The sequence below is a fragment of the Sinocyclocheilus rhinocerous genome, unplaced genomic scaffold, assembly GCF_001515625.1.
Source record: "Sinocyclocheilus rhinocerous isolate Xijiao unplaced genomic scaffold, SAMN03320098_v1.1 scaffold3538, whole genome shotgun sequence".
Taxonomy (NCBI): Eukaryota; Metazoa; Chordata; class Actinopteri; order Cypriniformes; family Cyprinidae; genus Sinocyclocheilus; species Sinocyclocheilus rhinocerous.
The window spans coordinates 40,774-66,274 of record NW_015623081.1 but is presented as its reverse complement, the minus strand read 5'-3'; the positions used below and the strand labels follow the sequence as shown (position 1 = coordinate 66,274).

Sequence of the window (25,501 nt, the reverse complement as noted above, 5' to 3'; positions counted from 1 at the left end):
TATATATATATACATATAATTTTAGATTATTCCTCAAATTAAGCAAGTTTTGATGCAGTTTCACAAAGAGGAAAAAACACTTTACATTTGTTAATATTAGTTAAATACATTAGTTCACTTTAATTAACAGTCAAAAAATACTTTAAGCATTCATTAATCTTAGTAATTTTAGTAATTTCAACATTTACTAAAAAATTATTCAAATCAAAAGTTGTATCTTATTATTTAATAGACCTGAGCTAAAATTAACTAACAATGAATAGTTATATAATAGTGTAATAAATGCATTGCTCATTGTTAGTTAATGCATTAACAAACGTTAACTAATGGGACCTTATTGGTAAGTGTTACCAAAATGTTTAAGACAGAATATAGAAATAGAACATAGAAATTATGTTTTGCTTCAAGAGAATGAAGCCAGTTTTTGTTGTTGTTGTTTTTGCATTGTGAGATTAATTTTATGACAATTTAGTGTATTTTCCCTCCAAATTCTTATTACCTAAATATAAAATAAAATGCTAAATAATTGTTTGTTTTGCAAAGTGTATAGATTTTATACTGCCTTAAAGCTTATTTGCATATATTTTTTTTAATTGAAATTCTTCACATTCTGATTTAAATTAAAATAAATATATTGTATCTTAACATTTTTTTGTGTTTTTATAAAACAAATTAAAGTAATTATTGTATTTCAATTTAATGATACTTTGGGTGGGACGGATTGTGTTTTATTGTAATAAATTTTAATTTCAAGACAACTACGTAATATTAAGCTAACTTTAACCTCTGAATGATACATTTAAAATGCATAGCATTTTCTTTTCATCAAAATATATACATTTATATTTCTTTGTGAGATTTAATCATTTATATGTGTCTCTGCACATATAAGTGTTGCATCGTATAGCACATCTCACTGCATATTATGTTTGATTTTTCCAGCATATTTCCATCTCCTGATCAAGAAATGAATAGCTCTTTGATGCCAGCTGCTCACAGCACCGGCGGCTCCTTACCTGATCTGACAAACATCCAGTTCCCTCCTCCTCTCCCCACCCCACTGGATCCAGATGACCCCATTACCTTCCCTACATCCAGCTCCAGCAGTACCAGCAACCTGACCACCAACCTGACACACTTGGGCATCAGTGCTGCCAGTCATGTCCCTCCCTCCCCTCCGGCCCAGCACACTGGCCCTGCCCCCTCACCCCATATCAGCCCACAGCCGCCTGCCCCCACACTACCACCTGCCATCTCACCCCAGATACCCATCGCACAGGTAAGCCAGCCTCCAGCCTCCCTAAACAGCACGGCCTGTGTTTGAATTCATAATATGTGTGATTAAAGGGTCATCATTTCATTTCTAGCAGTGGGGCCCCATGAAAGTCTGATTCTAATTAGTGTTGCACTGATGTATCAGCCAATAATCATAGCCTATCGCCGAAAAAAGCAATTATCTGCACTATCAGCCGTTGTTTAAAAACAGCCAATGATCAGGGCTGATAATATCCTGTCAATCAAAAGGGGGCGGGAAAACATGTCAGACTGCACCTGTGGATTCATTCAGTAAATAAACACAGCTGTGTTGATCAGAGAAGCACAAAAGTTCTGCTTTATCTTCATTGGTGAACTTGCACAAAAACAGACAATATTGACCATATTGTGTCTAAAATATAGCACAATATTAAACTTTTTTTTTTTTTTTTAAATCTATATCACATTTGCAGTCGTGCAGATATTCTGGGAAAAAATCAGCTCTCTTGCTCGTTAATATATTTTTTATTCCCCCGATATTATTTGCACCTTTACCTTATCTTCATTTGTAAGTAAAAACTATCTATTTTTCTTTGACCAGCCAATGATGATTCTGAAAGAAAATGTTATATAGTGGTGTTTGTTATACTAACACATGCAACTTTAACGCACATCTGATGGACAGATAAACCAAGCGCTCGTAATTCAGTGTTGCTATTAATATTGTGGTTATTTTAAAAAATAGTTAAAGCTGCAGTCCGTAAGTTTTGCCTTTTTGTCGCCATCTCTGTTTGAAAACCTGGAATTGCAGCTGTGTGCGGAATTATCTTCCTTGCGTAGGTTGTGCTCCGGCAGGGCTCCAGCGCGGATGAATCTAATGTTCTGAAGAGTATGTGTGGCAGTCAGTCACCGCACCAGTGTGGATATTGACCGATGAGCTTTGTAAAAATCGATGCGTTTCAAAAAGGCGGGGCATAGAGGAGAAACAATAATATACAGTATGTGGAAAATAATGTGTTTTTTGAACCTTAAACCGCAGAAACAAATTTCATTACACCAAATACACAAAATAATGTTCTTTTTAGCAACATCATATGACCCCTTTAATGTTGGTGGACTTGAAAATGGTGTGTACTGTGTACTGACATCTTTCCGCGGTTGAAACAAGATATCTTCTGATGTTCATTCATGTTTATTTCGTGCAATAACTAGTAAAGAGGAAGAGATGATCTGTTCACTTGTCGCTTGAACTGAGACGCTACAGCGATCTGTCACAACACATTTAAGAGCCACAAAACGGTATTTATTGTTTACATTTCTTTAAAAATTACCAAATTTGAAAGCTGAGACTTTCATACCAAAAGTAACCTGCTCTGTCTTGTCTGTCGGCGTGTTGTCAGTGTCCTCTTTGCTCCGCGATGTATTTTTCACAGCGTGAGAACATGATTTGTGGCATGAGAATGCCATGGCTTGTCGGACGTAGCAACAGTAACTAAGGGGGCGTGTCTTGCAAAGGGTCAATTGAGTTGTATACAAACATTTCAAGGTTTTTTGGGTGTGATTATTATATCTGAAGTATATAGCAGTTGAATATAATAGTTTGGGCTCTGTTGTTAATTGTAATCGCTAATATTATAGTAATGTACCAAATGAGAGGGTTCCCTGTATAGTTTGCAGCATTAGATGGAAGAGTTTTGTTTTGTTTTGTTTTGTTTTGTCATAAGAAAACCAAACTGGTTTTGGCATTCTGAATAATCATTCTGATAAATCGGCTTAATAATTGCATTTTCATTAATTGATTATTGATTATCTATTGAGTAAACTTACATGTGAACACTGTGATCATTGCAGTGTTATTTTAGTATCATTGAGATACTATTATAGTTTTATTTATGTTTAGAAATTTTTTTCTACATTTTCTGTTTTCATTTTAAAGTTTTAGTAATGTTGTTGTGTTTTTGTCATTTTTGTAGTTTTTTTTATATATGTCTATATAGTTTTCAGTTATTTTTATTTCACTTTTGAAATTGAGAAATGTTGCCTTGGCAACTAGCTGAAATAAAACGTTTTTTTTTTTTTTTAAATATATATATTTTTTTAATTTTATTTCAGTTAATGTTTATTTTATTTCAAGTAACGAAGATGGGTTTTTCATATTTTTAGTTTCAGTTTTAGCTAACTATAATAACCCAGGATCATTGACAATAAATTAGTAATAAATGTTTGAGTTTGTGACCCTGTATTATGTCTGTTGTCGTCATAGCCAATCACGATGGACTGCCTGTCACTGGAGCATCAAAAGATAATGGACACTTTTAGAAAAAAAAGGCTTTTTTTTATAGGTCAAAATGCCCATAAAATGTAAAAATCAGTTAAAACTTATTGGAAAATATTGATTTCTATAAGTGTGAACTGACCACTGCACAGAATATGAAGAATATCAAGTCAGCTGTCCACGGCAGTCCTTAAGATACCAGCACAATAAAACACTCAGCAAAATATCGTCTAATTATCGTTATCGATAAAATCACAGAAAATATTGAGATATTATTTTTTGTTAATATTGCACAACCCTAGTACCTAGTACACCCACCACATAACACAGCTGGACATATATAATATGCTGTGTATATTTATATATATAGATGTATGTATAAAATGCGGTGTTAAAATTTGTATTTCGTTTATTGTTGAAATGAGAACTTTCTAATGCTGATTGTGTAGCTGGAGCAGTTCAACATGAATATAATGGAGAATCCAGGCGGCTCTAGTCACTGTTCAACGCTGAACTACACACAGGCAGCCATGATGGGTTTAACCGGGAGCCACAGCAGTCAGCAGGACACGCAGCAGCTCGGTTACAGTAGCCATGGCAACATCCCCAACATCATTCTCACAGGTATTGTGTCTTTTGCTTCAACATCAACTTCTTTATGCAAATGTCTTTCCAATGAGATGTCACAGTGGTACGTTAAAAATGCATTGATGGTCCTTATCTGTACCTGTGGATCTCAACCTTTTTAGAGTCTATCCATTATCCAGGTCCTTTAGTGCCCCCATACAAGAAGCATTCTTATTAATTATTCTAACAGAAGAAAACTGAAGGATTTATCTTAATTGTCTGGTTTGTTCAGTAAAATCAACTTTTGCGGAAGTAACACGTGTCATGGGGCAACCAATAGTTGCAAACACTGAATATTTCCAGCACTATATTCTAATGCACTTAGATAACGTGAGGAACACTTCACTAGCTACCAGATGACAGTTTGCTTACATTTAGCTCAAATTAATTGTAGTTTTTAACATTCATTAAAATTCAAAGTTACTATTAAACCCTGAATTAAGCTTCTATGAAGACTGCCCAATCAATGAAAAACTTGGAAAACTTGAAAACTTGTATATATAATATAATAAAATTCTCCTGTTGAGCAATTACTTGCCTTGTATATTTAGCATTTTTATTACTGATAAAACTTTTTTGGGGTTATATTGTCAGTTGCTGGTACTGATATTCATTTATTGTGCATATTTATGTGAATCTCTTAGTAGCACAAAAAACGCTTTGATCTGAACGAAAACAGCGCATCCGTGTGGTGCATAACGGTTCGTGTGGTAATGTTCAAAGCGGATGTCATAACAAATTTCAGTAGATTGGGAAGATTAAAAAAAAAAAAAAAAGATCGTACGACCTTACCTTCACACTGTGGAAATACAATCCAGAAGACAAGACAATGAGCGCGGCGCTGAATAGGGGCGGAGCTACATAGGGTCTTATGCAGTATAAGTTATGAGGGGAACAGAGTGCTTACATCAGTGGTGATGTACATTTGTGCTATCTGTCTTATCAGAGACGACATTTAAGATTGAAACACCACGGCAGGTGTGGATTTAAAAGTAGACTAGCCATTTCAGCTGACAATTTGATTTGTCTCACATTAGTGATGGGGGAATCTCCGCCCCATCTCTCTAAAGACCTCACCAGCTCGTTGGCCAGCGTTGGTGACGTCAGCTTTGACGCAGACTCTCAGTTCCCATTGGACGAGCTGAAGATCGACCCCTTGACACTGGACGGACTGCACATGCTCAACGACCCGGACATGGTTCTCGCCGACCCGGCCACTGAGGACACGTTCCGCATTGATCGACTATGAGCCTGTGAATGCAATTCGAAGCGAGACATTCCGCTGCATGACCTCTCTGTTCACCATCTGGTCAGTGGCGTCCACATCCCCCCAACCACCCACGTCACAGCAGGCTGCCAAACCACTCATGACCAGGGGCTGGTGGAGGTGGAAGTGCTGTATCCACACTGGATCGTTTCCAATGCGCAATACCATCCACCATCCACTCTCTTCATGTATTCATGTTTTGTTGTCATTTCAAGTTTTATCTATGTTTTAAATGTTTACATAATTATGCCATATGTCTTTGAAGAAATATCCATTTGTGTAATTATGTGTGTGTAATTGACATATTTATTTAGAATGTATTTATTATAATTATTTTTTAAATTATATATATATATATATAAATATATATTATTTAATCATATTTATGTAAGGAGCACTACTCCCCCAGATTGTGTATCAAGGGTTTAAGCGAGCGTTGCTCACTGTACACTGGAAGGCCTAAAGTTTGCGTTTACAAAATGGCTTCCATGATATTTCGTTTTGCTAGCATTTTGTATCATCCAGACATCTCAAGATGTCATGATTGGTGTTTTGGTATCATTCTTGGTTTTTTAATATTTGCCTGTGATTTTTCTTGCAGAAGGACAGCAGTCTCGAGATAGGTATATAACCCATATTTTGGTGTTCTTGTGGACTGTCATGTGACTTTCCATATGTTTTGCTTATGTTATTTATTCAAATTGAAGATTTGTTATGGCTGTAATGTACGCTTCAACGGCGGTCAGTGAATATGTGACCCTAGAGCTGCTGCAGAAACCTGCTGAACACTTCACTGTGAGAGGACCTGATTTTGCCTTATATGAACAAAATGCTGTTTTTAACTGTTAACATGTTTTTCTAATCGTCTCCTAAGTGTTTTCCTCGCGATACTCTTGTTTTAAAGGGGTCATATGATGCGATTTCAATGACCACAAGTGTGTGTACAACTTTTCATTACCTGTTGGGACATACTTACAGTGTTGTAAAAACGCAAGTGTTTACAGAGTTAAAATTTTTATTTTCAATACTATTAATTTTAATGTTCAGTAGTCCCTATAACAGATGACACAATTTAATTTCTCGTGCTTCTAATTAAGTGATAAAAAGCAGTTGCAAATGATGTACAAAATAAATATAGGTTACTCACCTTTGCACCAATAAAACGTGTAGCACTTTGTTTTACTACCAAATTATATGTAATATCTAATTATTATTAATATTTAACTTACATTGGAAAGGTTTCCGTGACCTCTCGCAATCTTGGCAAAAAGTCTCGCGATTTATTTCCAGAACATGATGCATTATGGGATACACTAAGCCTCCAATAGCGCTCCGGAGCGGTATTCAAGATGGGTATTATTTTTAGCGCCTGATTACAATTCCTGCAAAATCGCGCTTTGCTTTATGTCGTTTGAACTTCGTTATAATGACCATTAATTATAGTAACATAAGTGTTGACTTTTGATCAGGCATTTAAAACAGCTAACGCCTTGGTCCTAAGCGGACCCGATTTCGAGGTGGGACTCGATTTCTCATGACAACACAACATAATGTTCTTTTTAGCAACATCATATGACCCCTTTAACAATGCCATTTTGTTTAGTATTGAATGCTGTATAGTTTGTACTTGTACTGCCAAACATAACTCAAGGTTCTGTTGTGAAGCTGATGTCAGTCATCTGGCTTGGGGAGAGTAATGCTCCTTATTCTGTGCTGTTTATGGGAGTTTGTGTTTGTCATTCCCATGCGTATGTTCATGCCCTGTCGCACCTTGATCAAGTGATCAAGTTTTTCACTGAGTGCTATAGGAAGGAAGTAAGGAATCACTCATTTACAATTTAGTGACGCAGTTATAAGCTCTATATGCAGTGGGGTCCAAAAAACACCACATTATGGAATGAAAATGATCAAAAATGAAGACAATTATAATGTAACATGTTGATTGTGTCCATACTGTCATTGAAACAAAGGGGACGATAAGAAATTGAGTTTGTTTGTTTTTTGTTTTTCACAAAATTCAGACTTTTTTGTGCAATTCTGACTTTTTATTTATGACTTTTTTATTTGTATTTTTAAAAAAAAAACAGTTGCAGCAAGATGTTAAATGGATAGTTCACCCAAAAAAGAAAATTTGATGTTTATCTGCTTACCCCCAGGGCAAAAAATATATATATATAAAACAAACCAAGAAAACCCCACAAAGGGTTATCTTTTTGTTTCTAAATTCTTCTTATTAATCCTAGTCTAGAAAGTCTATTTCTTTCCATCCCTTGTTCTCGAATATCTTACATTTTATTTTCTTCTTCCATTTCCTGCCATTTCTGCCTGTATTCATGGTATTTATTGCATCTAAACAAGAGCATGAGGCGTCTTCTTCTTCTTGCTTGCTTTACGGTGGATCGCAGACTTATAAGTGCATTACCGCCACCTAAAAGTTTTTTCAGGAGTCGCGGCAATAGAGGCAGCGCAACTATAACGACATGTGAATAATCCCGCCCATTCTAAAGCGGTACTGAACCGCAGTGGAAACGCAAACCGAGCCCTGCAGTGCCGTGTCGTACCGTACTGAGCCGTGCCGAGCCGAGTCGTACCACGCAGTGGAAAAGCGCCAAAAGTCACCTACATCTTGGATGCCTTAGGGGTAAGCAGATAAACATCAAATTTTAATTTTTGGGTGAACTATCCCTTTAACTTACAGTTGGGAGATATAAACTGTTGTGAGAGTCAAAACTATGAGATAAAAAGATGCAATTACCTTTATTTTTTTAGTTGCGGTAAAAAAACTAAATTTCAAGATATAAACTTAGAATTCAGAGAATAAAAGTCAGAATTGTGAGATATAAAGTCACAATTACTTTTTTTTTTTTTTTCCCATGTCGAAAACAAGCTTCCATAAATAACAGTTTAGATTTTTATTTAAAGTAAAGCATTGTCATTTTCAGACTTTTGGACCCCACTGTATCTAATAAACAACATATTTATAATACTGGGGATGAGTAGCAAGGTAAAGTTTTTGGCAATTAAACAAGATGTTTCCTGAGCCAGATATATTTTGGTCATCTGGGTCCTTGAAGGAAATAATAACTCTTAAAACTGTGCAAATCCAATTTGTGATTCCTATGCAAACTAAAAGCGTTAATCAACCAACAATATGGAATATTTCTGGTTGAATATGAATAGTATTCTTAGGGCTGAGAAATAGTGATTTTATAGTGGTGCATACACTGGACTGTAGTTTATTAGACGTAACAAAAACCGCAATACTCGCTTAAGTTTTTATTCCTCAAACTGTGCCATTCAGAATATTTCTCCTGTTGTTTTCATATGTTTTCCATGAGCGTGTTTCTCTCCTGAAAATAGTGTACATAAAGCTTATCACTGGAATATGACGACTGCATGTCAAAATGAGAAAAAACCTTTAGAACGAGGTCTTCGTTAGCTTTTTGGTATGAGGTCTTCAATAGCTTGGCTGATTCCAGTAAAAAGATTCACTGCACATAAAACAATATAGACCCCCGAGACACAGTGCATGCTAGTGGTGTCATTTTACCACGTCTATGATCATGTTTAGAAACAGAATGTATTTGTGGGGCTCTGTGTTATAATCTTTACATTTAGTGCATTAGTGTATTACACCAAATGACCTGCTTGACCAAAGCACTATTGTTTTTTTCCTGATCTGTTATGTTGCTGTTTTTTGTTTTCGGTCACGGTAGCATTTTCCTGCTCATCACGATTGTAGCATGTTTGATATCTTCAGTTGGGTCATTCCCTTGCCCTGTCGATTCGCGCGGCCCTTGCATCTGGAGATTCTGTTTGAAATCCTGTCAGAAATCTCGAAGATACGGCAGCTTTCATACTGATGTATGTGCATTTCTTCTAAATCTTCTGGCTGCTGCTCCTGGAAACTTCAGCTGCGGCTTTGCTCACGAAACTTGGACTGTTTTACCTTATGAGAATGCAGACTGTTCAACCCTGTACATGCATTTGCCCCCCAGTTTATCGTGAAGGTGTTCTTTGTGAACTGTTTTCTGTATTGCACTGATAATTCAGAGGGAAAACAAATCTGGAAGCGTCTATGTGACTTCCCAATGCAAACCGAAAAAAGGGCTCAGTCTGTTTGTTGTTTTAACATGTGAAACATTAGGAGATGTGGACAGACTGCATGTGTTTATTGGTCAAATAATCTGTTGTTGATGCACATGCAGCATGCAGCCAAACTGGAGCGGTTTTAGCTAACAGCACTTACGTGTGTGTTGGAATCGTTCATTTGTGTCCTGATTATTTGTGTGAGAGCAAACCCCCTTTAGAGTAAATTCCCCTTTAAGCCTTATAGAACTGCTGAGCAGTTAGTTATCATGATTACCATGTCCGTACCTTTAAGACTAGTAAGGACGTAGCTGACTAGCTGGGATGTATTTCTTGATAAACATAATGATAGTCACCCATAGGATAGAGCTGAGCAGTATAACAACCCTTCCCCTTAAATCATAGCATTAGCATAAACTAAGTGCCATCTACATCGATTTCTTTCTGTAGAGATGATCTATTTTTTTATTTCGTCAACCGTCATCTCACTTAAGGCAGGTTTAATAAGTGTTAAAAGACAACAAACCGCTCACGAGAGTGTTAGGTTACAGAATGCGCATCAAATCTTTGTGATCTCTCATTTTGTAAGCATAAACAGTGCTCGCTCTTTATTGGAGTTAACGGTATATTATGGCATATAGTTTGTGGTTGTCTAGAGCTTTTATTGGGTTGGATATATCCAGACGCCCAGTTCTATAGTCGCTGTGCTGGTGTGGTCATCTTTGTCTCCTATTTGTGGTAACTGATTGTAGAAGGAACTGATTTTCGTCTTTGTCGTTTTGCTGGTCCTTTTCCTTTCTCAGAAAAAAAAGAAGCTAAATATGGATGTGCATGATGTCTCAGCTGCATATATCAGAGCCTTCTTGTTATATCATTTATATTTTGTAACCTGTATTTCTGTACGTGTTTTTAAAATACATATATATATATATATTTGAATTCTGGCGTTTGTGACCTCAGTGCTAATGCAGTGTTGTCAATTTATGTCTGTCATTAGGGGGTTATGAGGAAAGCTTGTTTACTAAGGTTCGCAAAGTATAAAAAGTGGAGTCTGACACACAGAAATATACAACTCAAATTCATTAATCTTGCAAAAAAAAAAAAATGCAAAAAAAAAAAAAAAAAGAACTTGGGTGATGATGTTGAGTTTGGCTTTAAAAAAGCTGGATTTGCTGGGTTCTGAATGTCTCAAAGTCCTCAGGGATTGTATCTAAAAAAAAAAAGAAATACAATACAGCTGATTTATTCATTCTCTCCTCAGATGTGACTGTGAATTTTGTATGCTCGTAACAGATTTAATTTAGATAACAGACAAAACTGAGCAGGCCCAGATGAGGTCTTTCTGCGCTGACTTAAAGAGAAAATCTGCTGGATTCTATATGAAATTCAAAGAAAATAAATTGGGAACTGGATCATGAAAAGCGAGGCCACCTAAATAAGACTGATTGTGAAATTATTACTTTCTGTCATAAACATGCTCCTGCGAATAATGCTAAAAAGACATGGAATGTTTATCAATAAAGTAGAACATAAATAGATAAATAAATAGAATTTTCATTTCATGATAACTTTAAAAATAGAAAAATGTGTTCATACTGGGACACCTGACCATACTGACAACATGGAGTTTTGCAATCTAAATACATAGTCATTAATATGGAGTTGGTCCCCCTTTGCAGTGACAACAGCTTCCACTTTTCTGGGAAGGCTTTCTGCAAGATTTTGGAGTGTTTCTGTGGGAATTTTTGCCCATTGATCTAGTAGAGCGTTTGTGAGGTCAGGCACGGATGTTGGACGAGAAGGCCTGGTTCGTTCCAGTTCATCCCAAAGGTGTTCGATGGGGTTGAGGTCAGGGCTCTGTGTGGGCCAGTCAAGGTCTTCCACACCAAACCAAAGACTAGAATACCCAAGACGTGTCACTCATATAGTTTTAAATGGGGAAAAAATGCAACGCTCAATATGGCCGCTCCATCAATGGAAGCCCCGCCTTCTGAATAAAAGAAACCAAACGCTAATCGGTAAAATAATCACATCACTGCAGCTGCCGCTAGAAGTCCCGGTTGCTATAGAAACATTCAGCATTCTAAGACGCATGCTTAGGACTGCGCATGCGCACTGGCTGGTCTAGCCTGAAAAATAAGCTTTTTTTAACACTATTTGAGCAAAAGAAACAACAATTATGAGACAGTTGTTGTCAGATTTCATTGGTGATTTCAGATATGAAATTTAATCGTAAGCTTGCCGAATAGTTTTGGAGAATTTGATGTTTCCATATTCAAAGAGATCAGAGCTGAACTTACATGCCCGAGAGGCATTTCAAAGATGGCCGCCGATGACCAAAGATGACCAAATTCATCCAACCACGTCTTTATGGTCCTTGCTTTGTGCACTAGGGCACAGTCATGCTGGAGCAGAAGCATAGCATTGTCCAAAATGTCTTAGTATGCTAAAGAATTAAGATTTCCCTTAACTGGATGTAAGGAGCCTAGCCCAACCACTGAAAAACAGCCCCCAAATTATCGCTCTCCACCAAACATACCTGGCAATAAAGCTCATTCTGATTCTGATTCTGATCTTTACAGTTGGCGCAATGCAGTCAGGCAGGTAACATTCTCCTGGCCCATCAGACTGCTGAACAGAGAAGCATGATTCGTCACTCCACAGAACAGGTTTCCACTGCTCCAGAGTCCAGTGGTTGTGTGTTTTACACCACTCCATCTGATTCTTGTGGATGTGATGCTTGCATGCAGCTGCTCGGCCATGGAAACCCATTCCATTAAGCTCCATACATTTGTTGTGGTGATATTAACGGCAGTGGAAGTTTGAAACTCTTCAGCTATGGAATTAGCAGAGCATTGGCAACTTTTATGCACCATGTGCCTCTGCACTCGTTGACCCTGCTTTGTGACCTTACGTGGTCTTCTGCTTCATGGCTTGCTGGTGTTCCCAAATGCTTCTACTTTCCAATAATATCTCTTACAGTTGACTGTGGAATATCTAGCAAGGGTGAAATTTCATGAACTGATTTATCACAAAGGTGGCATACCAAACTTGAATTCACTGAGCTCTTCAGAATGACCCATTTTTTCATAAATGTTTGTAAATACAGACTGCATAGCTAGGTAATTGATTTTATACTTCTGTGGAAATGGGTCTGATTGAAACACCTAAATTCAATAACTAAGAGATGTGTCTCCCAATACTTTTGTCCATATAGTGTATTTTTAAATGAGCCAAAATAAATAAATGAACACACAAGCGGCCGAGGATGTATAGAACTTTGTCGATGTTGGGAATTCATATGTAGGCCGGACACTAAGCTCTTTGAGTGAGTGTACACTTGTTTCCATTTTTAATGTATGCAAAAGTTATTTCATTAAAAGAACTGACCGTTGCATCTGTAGCGCAGGTTGGCCCAGATGATGTTCTCCTGGGAGAAGCAGAAAACTCCCAGTCTGCCTCCTCTCATGGTTGTGTCGATGATAATTCCTGTGTCTGCTACCATCTGCTGACCTTCATAGAACCGAACCCTGTATGCAAGATATGCAGAGTATTTACCTAAACATGCGTAGGAATATTGTGAATGAATGACAGGATGATTTGTACATGAAACATTGTCCAATCTGATTATACCTGATGTAGCCTTCTTGGGGTCTGTGCTGCAGGAACCAGCGGTAGGAGGTCTTGTCTTTCCAGCCAACATTTCTTGAATCTTTCCACAAGAGTTTCACCTGGTTTGTCGAGTCCCCTGTGTGCCAGAGTGAATTCCGCAGGTTTTCTCCAGGTCCCGTGTCTGATTTCACTGCCTACCAACAACACACAGAAATAAATACTATATCATATATAAGAAATTAAATAAGTTGTCACTCTATAATTAAAGAAACCAGATCACACCTTCAGTTGGATGCCAGGCTCAGCTACAGCTCGGAAAGGATTGGCTTGCCAGTAAATCTGCTCCACTTGCTTCCACATCACCACATAGAAGCTCGAGCTGTCCTGATAGCCAAAGATAAAGCCTGCGTAGTCATCATCCGTCTCAGTATTCACATGAAACGTCCCTTCAAAATCCACACCATTGAAGGCTGTGTAACCTGTTAGAGTACCCAGAAGGAAACAAGCTTGGAACAAACTTTTGACAGCACATCTACTTTTTGTTTTTCTTGTCATTGTCTTTTACCAACAGCCAGTCCAGGATCACTATTCATGGTCTGAACAATCTCTCTTCCCTGTTGAAAAAGATGAGCATTCCTTGGTAAAGTTTATACTGTGAGAACTTTGAGTGCAACCATCCATGAGGCAGAAAGAGGCAGACAGACCTGATTGAGCACCACCCAGTTTGGATCGATCTGCGCATCTCCTTCTGGATCCAGAACCACAGTCTGATAGGTTCTGAAGTCGGTGAGAGTGACCTCAGCATTCTCAGGACAAACATCGATGACGTCGCTATATGTATCATTGTCAAAGTCATTCTCACAAGCGTTTCCAATCCCATCACCTGCGAATCAAAAGTCAAGAAAATGATGCGGATGATTGTGATTTGACATTCATCACAAGTCAGCAAGATCAGACAATGACTGAAGATCCATTTCCAAGCTGGGTCGTAAAAGAACAAATTAGTTCAGAATGAATTTCAATGCTGGTTAGGTGTTGGTCAAGCTGGTCGTTCAAATCTTGTCGGTTAAACTAGTTAAGAAGGCTGGAGGGGACACCAGCATTAGATATTAGGGGCCATCATCCAAAACACAACATAAGCTGTTTTTTTTTAACAGGAGATTATTTTAATATCAACAGTTTGATGAAAGTTAGATTTCCAAACATTAAAGCCGGACCATCTAAGTCCTCCTGCAGTGGGTTTGGAACCAGACGGCAGTTGTCCGGACCGGGTGGAAGAAGATCGGGAATGCCATCGTTGTCATCATCATCATCACATTCATCTCCAATGCCATCCTTGTCGGTGTCCAGCTGGGAGCTGTTGATAACTGCAGGACAGTTGTCTCGAGAGTCCTGATGACCATCTCCATCACTGATGATAGAGACCAAAGCATTGGATTGAACATTCTGATTAGGGGTGTGACCTATGACAACCAACAACTGGAGTGATGTAATACCTATCTTTGTTCGTGTCACAAGGATCACCAATCAAGTCATTATCCACATCCATCTGTGGCAGAAAGAAGGAGAAATGTGGGTTACGTAGGCTCTTTTAATGCCTCAATTTCTTGGAATCATATTTTGATTCCACCTCTATCACCTTCAGAGTTAGAGAGTGTAGGGTGTTAATCAGACCTGATCAGGGTTGCGGACATAGGGACAGCTGTCACAAGCATCACCAACATTATCACCGTCTCTGTCTTTCTGGTCACGGTTTGGCACCTTTTTGCAATTATCTTTATCATTTTTGATTCCTGTAAAGCAAAACACAACTTTTCAGTTTGACCAATGCAAATGTTCATATTATCCCAATGAAGGAAACATCTGAAGTCTTACCATCCCCATCAATGTCATCATCACATTCATCACCCTGACCATCACCATCCGTGTCCTTCTGGTCATTGTTTTTTACCAGACGGCAGTTATCACAAGCATCTCCATAATCATCCTGATCAATGTTCTTCTGATTGACGTTGGGGACGAGCACACAGTTGTCCTATCAGATAAGTAAACAGTAAGAAGGTCATGAGAAGTGGAGATTACAGTCCCTCAAATCTTACTAACTAACATGAAGTCTGTTCCAAAAGGTAGGCAGCAACCTTCTATGATAGCCTTTGGCCAAACTCTTTTTTTTTTTTCTAAGGAAGCATTAAAGGAGGAGACGAGTCTCCCATGCATTTTCATTACATATAGCTGGTTATATTATTAAACTGCATTTAATTAAGGTGGTATGGTGACATCTGACCTCTGTGTTTAGGATCCCATCTCCATCTGCATCATCATCACATGCATCACCAATGTTATCCTTGTCTGCATCCTCTTGGCCAGAGTTTGGAACGGTGAGGCAGTTGTCCTGGAAGACCATTTAACTGAGATCTCACCACTGAGAGAAGATTCTAGTTAACAAGTTCTTTACTTTTTTACTCAGTTTTTACTTAATGCTTAGTGCAATACATTTTTGATCTTGTTTTCATGTTTTACCTTTGCACAGTTTCTTTCCACACATTCCAACTTTTCATCCGGGATGCCATCAATATCAGTGTCTGTTCCACATAAGTATCCATTGCCAGCCCATCCAACTCCACACTAAAGCAGATTATATCAGTAAGACCTTGTAGAACATGTGTTTCATGTGTGAAATAAGATAATTGACTTACTGCGCATTCAATCTGTCCATCACGGTGAACAATGCATTCTGCGCTGGCATGGCAAGGATTGGGCTGACCATTACCACAGGCCCGCTCAGGTTTGCAGCCTTTCACCTGATCCCCAACAAAACCAGTCTTGCAGTGGCCACAGCGAAAAGAGCCCTGCCATGAACACACAATGACTCAGATAAACAAGGAGACTGAAAAGAATGATGATCCAAATGATTGATATAAATCCATTTCTCAAACTTTAAAGACCAGTGGTTTGGTTAGTTTTTACGTTTTGTTGGACCAACACAATACCAAATCTGTAACTGGTATTCCATGCTGTCTGGGTCCTTTTTTTGTTATCTTACACAATTATGTTCACAGTTTTAAGGATAAGGGCATGTATCGCAACCTGCCCATGTTAGCATCTGCCTAATTCAGCTAGATTCTACTAGGTGACAAATGAATTTGTGCCAAAATACACTCACCGGTCACTTTATCAGGTATACCTGTTCAACTGCTAGTTAATGTAAATATTTATCAGCTAAATCACATGGCAGCAGCTCAATGCATTTAGGCATATAGACATGGTCAAGAAGCTCTGCTGAAGTTCAAACCAAGCATCATAATGGGAAAGAAAGGTGATTTAAGTGACTTTGAACAAGGCATGGTTGTTGGTGCCCAACGGGCTGATCTGAGAACTGCTGATCTACTGGGATTTTCACACACAACTATCTCCAGATTTACAGAGAATGATCCAAAAAAGAGAAAATATCCATTGTGGGCAAAAAATGGTTTGTTGATATAGAGATCAGAGGAGAACTGCCAGACTGGTTTGAGCTGATAGAAAGGCGATAGAAGCTCAAATAACCACTAGTTGCAACCGAGGTATGCAGAGGAGCAATTCTGAACACACAACACATCAAACCTTGAAGCAGATGGGCTACAGCAGTAGAAGACCATACCAGGTGGCACTACTGTCAGCTAAGATCAGGAAACTGAGGCTACAATTCGCACAGGCTCACCAAAATTGAACAACAGAAGATTGGAAAAAGGTTGCCTGGTCTGATGAGTCTCGATTTCTGCTGCAACATTCGGATGGTATGGTCAGAATTTGGCATAAGCAACATGAAAGCATGCATCCATCCTGCCATCCTCAACGGTTCAGGCTGCTGGTGGTGGAGTAATAGTGTAATGGATATTTTCTTTGCACATTTTGGGCCCCTTAGTACCAATAGAGCTTAATTTAAACGCCACAGTCTACCTGAGTACTGTTGCTGACCATGTCCATCAACAGTGTACCCATCTTATGACGGCTATTTCCAGCAGGATACTGTGTCATGTGACAAAGCTCAAATCATCTCTCAAACTGGTTTCTTGAACATGACAATGAGTTCACTATACTCAAACGGCCTCTACAGTCACAGGATCTCAATCTGAAAGAGCACATTTGGGATGTGGTGGAACAAAAGATTCGCAAAATCTCTGAGGAATGTTTCTAGCACCTGAATCTATGCCATGAAGAATTAAGGCAATTCTGAAGACAAAAGGGAGGGGGTCCAACCTGATACAGTGTTAACGTAAGACTGCAAAAACTTGCGACTGCAAAAAATAAGACTAGCGTAAGACTGCAATACCATAGAATAATAATAATAACGTGGTCAGTGAGTGTAGTTTGGATGAATATACTTTGACATGAATGAAAGACAAGGGAAAAGGACCAGATTTAATAAACAGGGCAAATTAGTGTAAAACTGCAATACCATAGAAGCTCAGATGGGAGAGAAAAGTTCTGTAGGTGATCTACTAACAATGCACAAATTAAGGATCACAGATGCAGTCAGCACATTTCCATAATGACCAACACAGTCTAGCAAGAGCAGCGCAAATTAGCAATTACCGCAACCATGTCAAGCGCAAAATGGGTTAAGATATGCTTTTTTTAGCCATTAAATAATGGTGCAAATACCAGTCACTTGACTGCTGCAAATCTTAGTAAATCATGTTGCATGATTCATGATTCATTTACTCTCCTCCCATAAATTTTGCATCTGAAAGGGAAACTCCTACAAATGCATATGCAATAAGATTAACCTCAAAAATAACTGTCCACGCCTTTTCATTGCTAATTTTTCACTGTGTGTCTTCAGTACTCAATACATGCGGATATTTTGGTTATGAATTAGGAATTTCTTTCCACAACTCATTAATTTGTTCCCTTGATTTTTTTTTACTGATACATATGTTGTACAAATGTGGCCATGACTAGTACAACTTGACCACGATTTAGCAATAATGACAGAGCTGCTTTACAGGAAATTTTTAATTTGTCTCTTATTTGATGAAATTTGCATCGATTCTGTTATTTTTCTGTTTATTACTGTGAAGCTGCTTTGAAACAATCAGTATTGTACATAGAACTATATAAATAAAAGTGACTTGACAACGTGGCCATGATTTACCTAAACAAGGGATTGAATTACTACAACATGGACATGATTTATCTAAAATGAGGGAACAAATTAATAAGATGTGGCCACAAATTAAAAAGTAATGGGATGGGATGAATTCTTAATTTGTAGCCATGCTATCTCATTTTTTCTGCATGTCATGTTTGGTGTTAGCATTTTTATTTTGCTATCCTAAATGCATGATTATATGGTTAATTGCATTTAGCATTGATGTTTTTCCCCATATCTGTGACCCACTCACTGTAAAAATGATTAGGTAACCTAAAATAATGCTTTACTTGGTCACATCTAAATTAACTGGATTTATTGAAGCCAAAATATTCCTTAATATGACTAAACCAATTTCACCTCATTCAGTTATAAAGGGCATTTTTAGGGACAGATCAGGTAGAAATCGTTCCTTGAGGTAAATACTGGAAGTCCCTCTTTACAGTGTATCAGAACAGAACTTTCTTGGGGGGGGGTTGTGAACCAGAACAGACGGTGCTCTGGCTCTGCGACTAACAGAACATAATGCATCACTCACTGGTGTGTTGATGCAGTTGGAGTTCTCCACGCAGCCTCCATTTGAGTTCTCACACTCATTAATGTCTGTGCAGACCTGCATTTAAGAATTTACATTTAATTTCAAACATTTTTATCCATTGATTGACTGTATTTGAATTGAAAGATTCCCATAGAAAAATGATACCTGTTTATTGGCAGATGCATAGGCGAGTCCCACCCCCTGCACCTGGGGGCCCACATACCCAGCAGGACAGGGGCCACAGCGAAAACCAGGTGATGTGTTAATGCATCTCACCCCCATGTGACATGGCATTACAGCACACTGTAAACAACAAAAAACAGTAGAGAACAAAAATCTTAGTCCACAGTAAAGTGCAAAAAATTAAATATCTGGATTATACTTTTTCCATAGTCCACTTTACACATTCTACTAACTATAAGTAACTTTGCAACTACATGTCAACTCTCATTCGAGTATTAGTAGACTGTTAGGTTAGTAGAATAGTTAGTAGAATAAGTTGACGTACTTATAGTCAGTAGAGTGTCTGTTGGGGGACCATCAAAATAAAGTGTTAGCAGATATTAAGCAGACAGTCTACTAATGACTTCTAGTTGACATGTGGCTGCAAATTTACTTGTAGAATGTCTAAAGTGGACTATCAAAATAAAGTGTTACCAATATCTGTTCTTTAAAAACTTTTAGAGACAGTATCCCACACTGTAACCACAAAAGCTAAGGCTAAGACTAAGGGTGAATTCCAAGAGTTTAAAGACAATTTTCCTAACGCTAGATGGTGGTAGAGTTTGACTTTACATATAGATAGCAAAAAAATCAAGTTATTTTGTTTTATTGTGATAAATTACAGACATATCCACCATGTATTTCATATAAAATTTGCAATAGAAAGACATTCCAGTTGTGAGAACATCTAAAATAATGATGGACACCAAGGCAGTATTGTCATGAAAATGTTCCAGGTGAGATAATGAGGAAATTACATCTAAGTCCCTTTCAAGGAAACCAAGGGCAACCAAGACAACAACCAGTGACAGAAACGAACTTTTCCATTAAGGGGTGATATTTGGCATCTTAAATTGTTTTCCAAATTACACTATTGTACATTTTAAGGGCAACATTTCTAACCTTTTTTTCTAACCTCTATGCATTTACACTGCATAAATGATGCTGTGAGATTAATGTTTTAAATCTAAAATATTGAATATAGAAATATGACATGTTGAAAAAACATGAAATTATACTTTACATATGAAACTAAAACTGGCAGTAGATGCAGCAAGTCTTAATGAGTGAATCATTGATTGATTCATTCAAACGATTTGTTCAATACAGCTGATTCCTTCAGCAACCACTATATTGATCAGAGACGCAACAGTCTTGCTTTCAATCTGGAACTATTTTCTTAGGCAGAATAGTGCAAAAAAATCGATATGGAAAAAATCAGGGAAAGAAATCAAGTCAGTGTTGTGTCTAAAATGTACTTCACTTAATATTAACTTAAACATAGCTTTTTTTTTTTATTCATTAATTATTATATACCATTGGATAAAGTATAAAATAGTGATAAACCTAAAAGGAGAACTTTTCCACTTAATGATTGGCTCTTTTATTTATAAGGCAGGACGTATTCCTCCATATTGCACATTGCACTTTCTCCCATTCATAGTAATATGAGTGCACCGTCTTGGTATATCTGAAGTCTTTGATTTCATTGGTTTTCATTGCTCCCTTTGCCAAGAGCGTTCCAAACAGCTTCAATATGAGCCACTATCGCCCTGCTCCCTTCCGAGTGAGTAGGGCATAGGGATGCTCACTTCCAATAGGAATTCACCCTAATTCAGCTCAGACAGTCCACTCACTTCATCAACATCTGTGCAGTGAGTTCCATTTCCTGTCATCCCCTCTGGACACGGACCACACTTCATTCCGCTGGCTGTCATTATGCATTCCACACCAGGGTGGCAGGGGTTGGGAACGCATGAAGGCTGTGGATCTACTGCTCTCATGCCTACAGCGGGACATGAGAGAAAGAATATGCAACTTTTAGCAGAAACACTCTTCAGTTATGAATCTAATGCAATCATAAGCTTAGAATTCCTCACCACAGGCTTCACACTCCATAACCGTGTTCTTCAGGAAAACAATCTCCTGTATCTGTAAAACAAAGAGTTCAGTATTCTGTAAAAGTGTATAAGAACTACTATGTGATTTAGGTTTTTAATGGGCCGGAATGTTATGAAAATATATTCATGTGTGAGTGAATAGCAGAGGTTTTATACAAAGTCCTTTAACCTAAGAATATGCAATAACATCCTTATCAGTATTTTCAGTATTTTAGAAATTAGGCCTATTCACTCACCGCTCCTCCCCTCCCCCCTCCAGCCTCTCAAATGTTTGGAAATGACTGGACAGGTCATTTGATTTGGTTTATGATTTACCTGTTGTTTCAGTAGTTCTTTGATTTCAGCAAGCTCCTGGTTTGTGCCTTTAATCTGTTTAATAATCTCTCCATCTGTAGTAAACATTGTCGAATTCAACATCAGGTCAAGAATTTCAGCAATAATGTATTAAGTTGCATTCTGTTTAAAGCTATCTAATGGCTTGGAATACAGCATAGAGCACTTTTATAATACTTAAATGGTTATGGTATCTGATAAATATCTTCCTTTTGCAGAAGAAAGACAGTCATACAGATTTGGAATGACATGAGGGTGAAAAACTGAAGAGTAAATATTCATTTTTGGGTGAACTGCCCCTTTAAGACTGTATCAACTACATACAAACAACAGGACGGTTTCATGATTAATGCATGATTCCTGCAGGCCATGTGGATGATTTTTCAGCATCTGACATTATAGCAGTCTGGAAATGTATTACAGTAATTTGCCAAGAACTCACTCGCTTCATCTGTTTATGCTGTGTGTTTGTGAATAGCAAAGCCCAATCCAAGTCTGTTGCCTTGGCAGGGGCTAATGTCGGATCCTGTTTTCTGTGTTTAGGCATGACCATAACATGTAATCCAAATATCATGCTTCATTTTGATTAATCTCCTGGGTGAACATGTTGTTATGACAGCAGATGAACTGTTGCAGTTGTGATTTATGAGGCTGGTTTTTATGAGCCACAGGAGCAGCAACAATGATCAAATCAACCCGAGAGCATTTCTTTCTCAGCTCTATGGAGTTAGGGTCCCAGTAAGGCTTAGGTTTAGCTTTTCTCCACTGATGATTAAAAAGATCTAAGATCAAACTTAATAGGAGGGGCTTCTGTCATAGGTTCCCCTCCCAGAGGGCAGTGCAGGCAAACAGAAGGGAAGTGTGCTCTTTCCATTAGCAGCATCAGTGTTTTCCACATGCATTCCGGTCTTCCATAAGCTCAACTTATCGGTTATTCATCTCGCCTGGTGGGCCACTTAAAATGTTGATCTTTATCGTGCAACTGCATAGAATGTAAATGTTCTCTTCAGCAGTATTATGTTACTGCAGTATTATATTTTAAGACATACCAAAATCTGCCCACATGACAGATTCTCATTTTACTCGTCAAACAGTATCTGTTAAAAGATTTTAGGAGCTTTTTAAAAAATAATTATAATAACAATAAAGTTGTTAATTTATGAGGGGCAAACAAGACATTGTATATAATCCAGAAAATATAAATATTCTCTCTGGAACAATCTTGCAGTGCACTTTAGATCATCCCCAACAAAGATGTTTGAATTTCGTCTTAGGACTTTTTTAGTTTGAGACCAATGCAGATCTGTTTGAATGTACATTGTGATACAGTTTATTCTTTCTGTAAAGCACTTTCAGCTGAACATGTTAACAAACTTAAACAAAAGTCTTCTATTATAGATATATTTTTAAAGTCCTGAATGTGTACAAAACATGACAAAAGTATGCATTTTATGGTCACCTCCGGAGAAGTAATAGAAGTTCATTGGTCAAAAGTGTGCAAACCTTGACTATATGAAAGTTATTCTTTCACTGAAAGAAAATGCAAACGTGCAGAAGTCAACTCACCTCTGGATATTCCTTGAGCAGAAACCAGAGCGCTGTGCAGATAAAAGCTGCAGCTGAACAAGAGAGTCCACAGCATGTTAAGAAGCCGTGTCTGCAGAGAGGGGAGGAGGGAGACAGATCTGTGTCTGCGTCTCTTCTGCTTTTATACCTCGTTACTGACGTCATCTGCAGCCTGGTTCTTCACAGATCACACCGTTCATTCCATTCCAAGGTTCATGTGTAAAAGTCAGGAAGAAAGTATTGAATTTGAGTCACACACACAAATAAATAAATAACACAAACCAATAAACAAGAGGTGCTTGTTTTCTGAGTCTTTTCTGAAAAAGTACTAATGCATTTTTCACCTAATAGATTTACAACAGTTTGAGTTCTCAGAGGAAGGGAAGTAATATTCTTGATTATTACTGTTTTACACATTTTAGAATAATAGTGGAGTCATAAAAATAATAATGCAATTATGTGTATTATATTTTAGCTTCTTCAAAGTAGCAACTTTTTGTGTAGTTTCCAGCTCTGCTCAGTCCATTCATTCTCTCAACCAGCTTCATGAGGTTCATCCTGGGATGCTTTTTAAACAACACTGAAGGAGTTTCCATGTATGCTGAACACTTTTTGGCTGCTTGTCCTTCAGAAAAAAAGTTTGAAAAGAAATCCACGCGTGAGCACAATGTATATTTGTCTGCGAAACAGATTTAAAAGCACAATCCTTTAGGTCGCATTTTTAAGGTCACAAGAAACATAAATTCAGTCCACACTTTTGGCTGCTTTTTGGCTGTATCCAGTAATCAAGTGAAGTTTTTTTATTATAAAAATCGTAGTGTTGCCAAAAAAGACAAACAAAAAAAAATCACATTTTTTAGGATAATATTACAGATGAACTATACAATGTTTTATCGTGCATAGCCAACTATAAAAAAAACAAATATTTTAAAAAGCCTCTTTATTCTGTTCTTTTGGTAATCAGTCCAGGACTCTTACATCATAGATGTTCTCCACACATTTGGGTTGGTGTGTTTAATGTAGTAAGTCTTGTTTGCCGATAATTGCATCCACAGACGTGGGTTGAATTCCAGCTTGCAGACCCCAGAGCTCCATGTGGCGCACCTTTGAGGTCTTGTGCTGTTCTGCGAAAGTCGCCTCTCTCACCATGAGCTCTTCTGGAAAAACAAACACAGACGTTTCAGTCGAGTGGTTTTCAGCATTTTGGGGAATGGCACAGGAAAGAAAACTAAACAGCTAAACATTTTCCTCAGAAGCTCTTTTGTTTTTGAATCATTCCATTTACAGGAAACTGCACGTAATGTTCTGAGAATTAAATGGATTCTCAGGGTTTTACTGAAATGTATTTAATGCAAGGGTGTCCATTTAAAATGTACATTTTTATCTAAAAACCTCATGTACAGAAATAAAGTGGTCATTGTTCCTGGGTCATGAGCTCTTCTATTATGGGGCCGAGGTGAAAGGTCAGCAGTGGGTCAAAGGATGGAGGTTTCCAAGGCAAGCAAACAAATGTGTGTGTGCTCACAAATCATCTGTCTTCATTTACAGAGATCACTAATTACTTTAAAAGGTGTTTCATGTGAAATCTAATTGGCTTAAAACTTAGCATTAACAGAAAGATACTTCAAGAACAAATCAAACACACCTAGTTCAAATCTAGCCTACAGTAAATCAGGTTATGTCCTCCAAATTAAAATGTCAGTATTATCTTATTTTTCTAATAGCTGCTTGGTAAAAAGTAAATATTCAACCCACACTGGCCTAACATCTAACACATAACATTGAGGCAAGTGTCAACTATACTGTATATCGAAAGCAAATTACAACTGAAAAGCTGAACTTTATGAAGGTAAGTTTAAGAAAGACATTTTTAAGAACAAGTAAAGATTCATTTTTTAAGCTCAAATGTAGCTCCCATTGTAAGAACATACTCTATGTGATAACATGCCCCAATAGCTTCTTTTAATGCATATCGCATAATCAGAAAACTTTTTGTTAAGTAAAACAATGTGTTACTATTTGAATTTACTGCATAATGATTTTTTTTCTTTTAGATATTATAATAATTATTGGCCATATAATTATTTAACATGCATTTATAGATATTCTCGGATATTTTTTTGATACTATGTTGCAAAAAATGATGCAAATAAATGTGTAGTTCATTTTTATTCTTTATAATTATATCCTTCTACTGTAATGTTTTCCTTTTCATATAAAAATAATTAAAAAGTGCTTAACTGAAGCAATTGATGCTCCATACGCGACAATCTGTAAGTAAACAACAGTAAGTAAAATCTGGTGACACTTTATAATAACTTATTATAACATGATATAATGCTTAATGGATCATTAGTTCATATATATTCAAGAGTTAGAAATGTGAGATAATGTGCTTGTTAATGTTTGCTAATAAACCTATTAAACATTAGATAATGTTCAAACAAATCTTTATTTCATGTAAGTTAAACTACTTTAAAATGTCATTAAACTTTTTAATTCCATATGATCAAGCACTTATTGAATATTAACAAATGATTTTAACAGATGTTATAAAATGATTAAAAGCTTGTGTTAATGCACAACACTTTAGCTGCTGTTGAGGTGTGATACGGGTGAGGATAGGGACATGTTTGGTGATATGGGTAGGTTTAAGGGTTGGTTAAAGGGTCAACAGTGTACA

General features: G+C 37.4%; 2 protein-coding genes across 2 annotated transcripts; one reads left to right on the top strand and one right to left on the bottom strand.

Annotated features, from left to right (window-relative positions):
- Positions 1-3,982: 3,982 nt before the first annotated feature.
- Positions 3,983-5,717, top strand: LOC107733866 (CREB-regulated transcription coactivator 1-like). Its single transcript, XM_016546032.1, has 2 exons — positions 3,983-4,153; positions 5,194-5,717. Exons 1-2 carry the CDS (start codon positions 3,994-3,996, stop codon positions 5,403-5,405), a joined length of 372 nt encoding a protein of 123 aa, XP_016401518.1. The 5' UTR covers positions 3,983-3,993; the 3' UTR covers positions 5,406-5,717.
- A 4,871-nt stretch (positions 5,718-10,588) lies between these two features.
- LOC107733073 (thrombospondin-4-like) lies at positions 10,589-23,069 on the bottom strand. Its single transcript, XM_016544930.1, has 19 exons — positions 22,819-23,069; positions 21,235-21,308; positions 20,899-20,950; positions 20,656-20,804; positions 18,962-19,099; positions 18,797-18,871; positions 15,821-15,973; positions 15,645-15,749; positions 15,409-15,516; positions 15,000-15,159; positions 14,799-14,917; positions 14,621-14,673; positions 14,342-14,535; positions 13,829-14,007; positions 13,690-13,738; positions 13,407-13,603; positions 13,146-13,318; positions 12,903-13,042; positions 10,589-10,722 (listed from the first exon to the last, which is right to left on the bottom strand). The coding sequence occupies exons 1-19, from the start codon at positions 22,892-22,894 to the stop codon at positions 10,667-10,669; spliced, it is 2,250 nt and encodes a 749-aa protein (XP_016400416.1). The 5' UTR covers positions 22,895-23,069; the 3' UTR covers positions 10,589-10,666.
- Positions 23,070-25,501: the final 2,432 nt, after the last annotated feature.

Coding starts and splice junctions, on each gene's coding strand:
- LOC107733866 (XM_016546032.1), top strand. CDS start 3,994: ATGAATATAATGGAGAATCCAGGCGGCTCTAGTCACTGTTCAACGCTG. Junction 4,154..5,193: donor CCCCAACATCATTCTCACAG/GTATTGTGTCTT, acceptor GTCTCACATTAG/TGATGGGGGAATCTCCGCCC.
- LOC107733073 (XM_016544930.1), bottom strand. CDS start 22,894: ATGCTGTGGACTCTCTTGTTCAGCTGCAGCTTTTATCTGCACAGCGCT. Junction 18,872..18,961: donor ATGCATCTGCCAATAAACAG/GTATCATTTTTC, acceptor TCTTAAATGCAG/GTCTGCACAGACATTAATGA. Junction 15,750..15,820: donor ATGGACAGATTGAATGCGCA/GTAAGTCAATTA, acceptor AATCTGCTTTAG/TGTGGAGTTGGATGGGCTGG.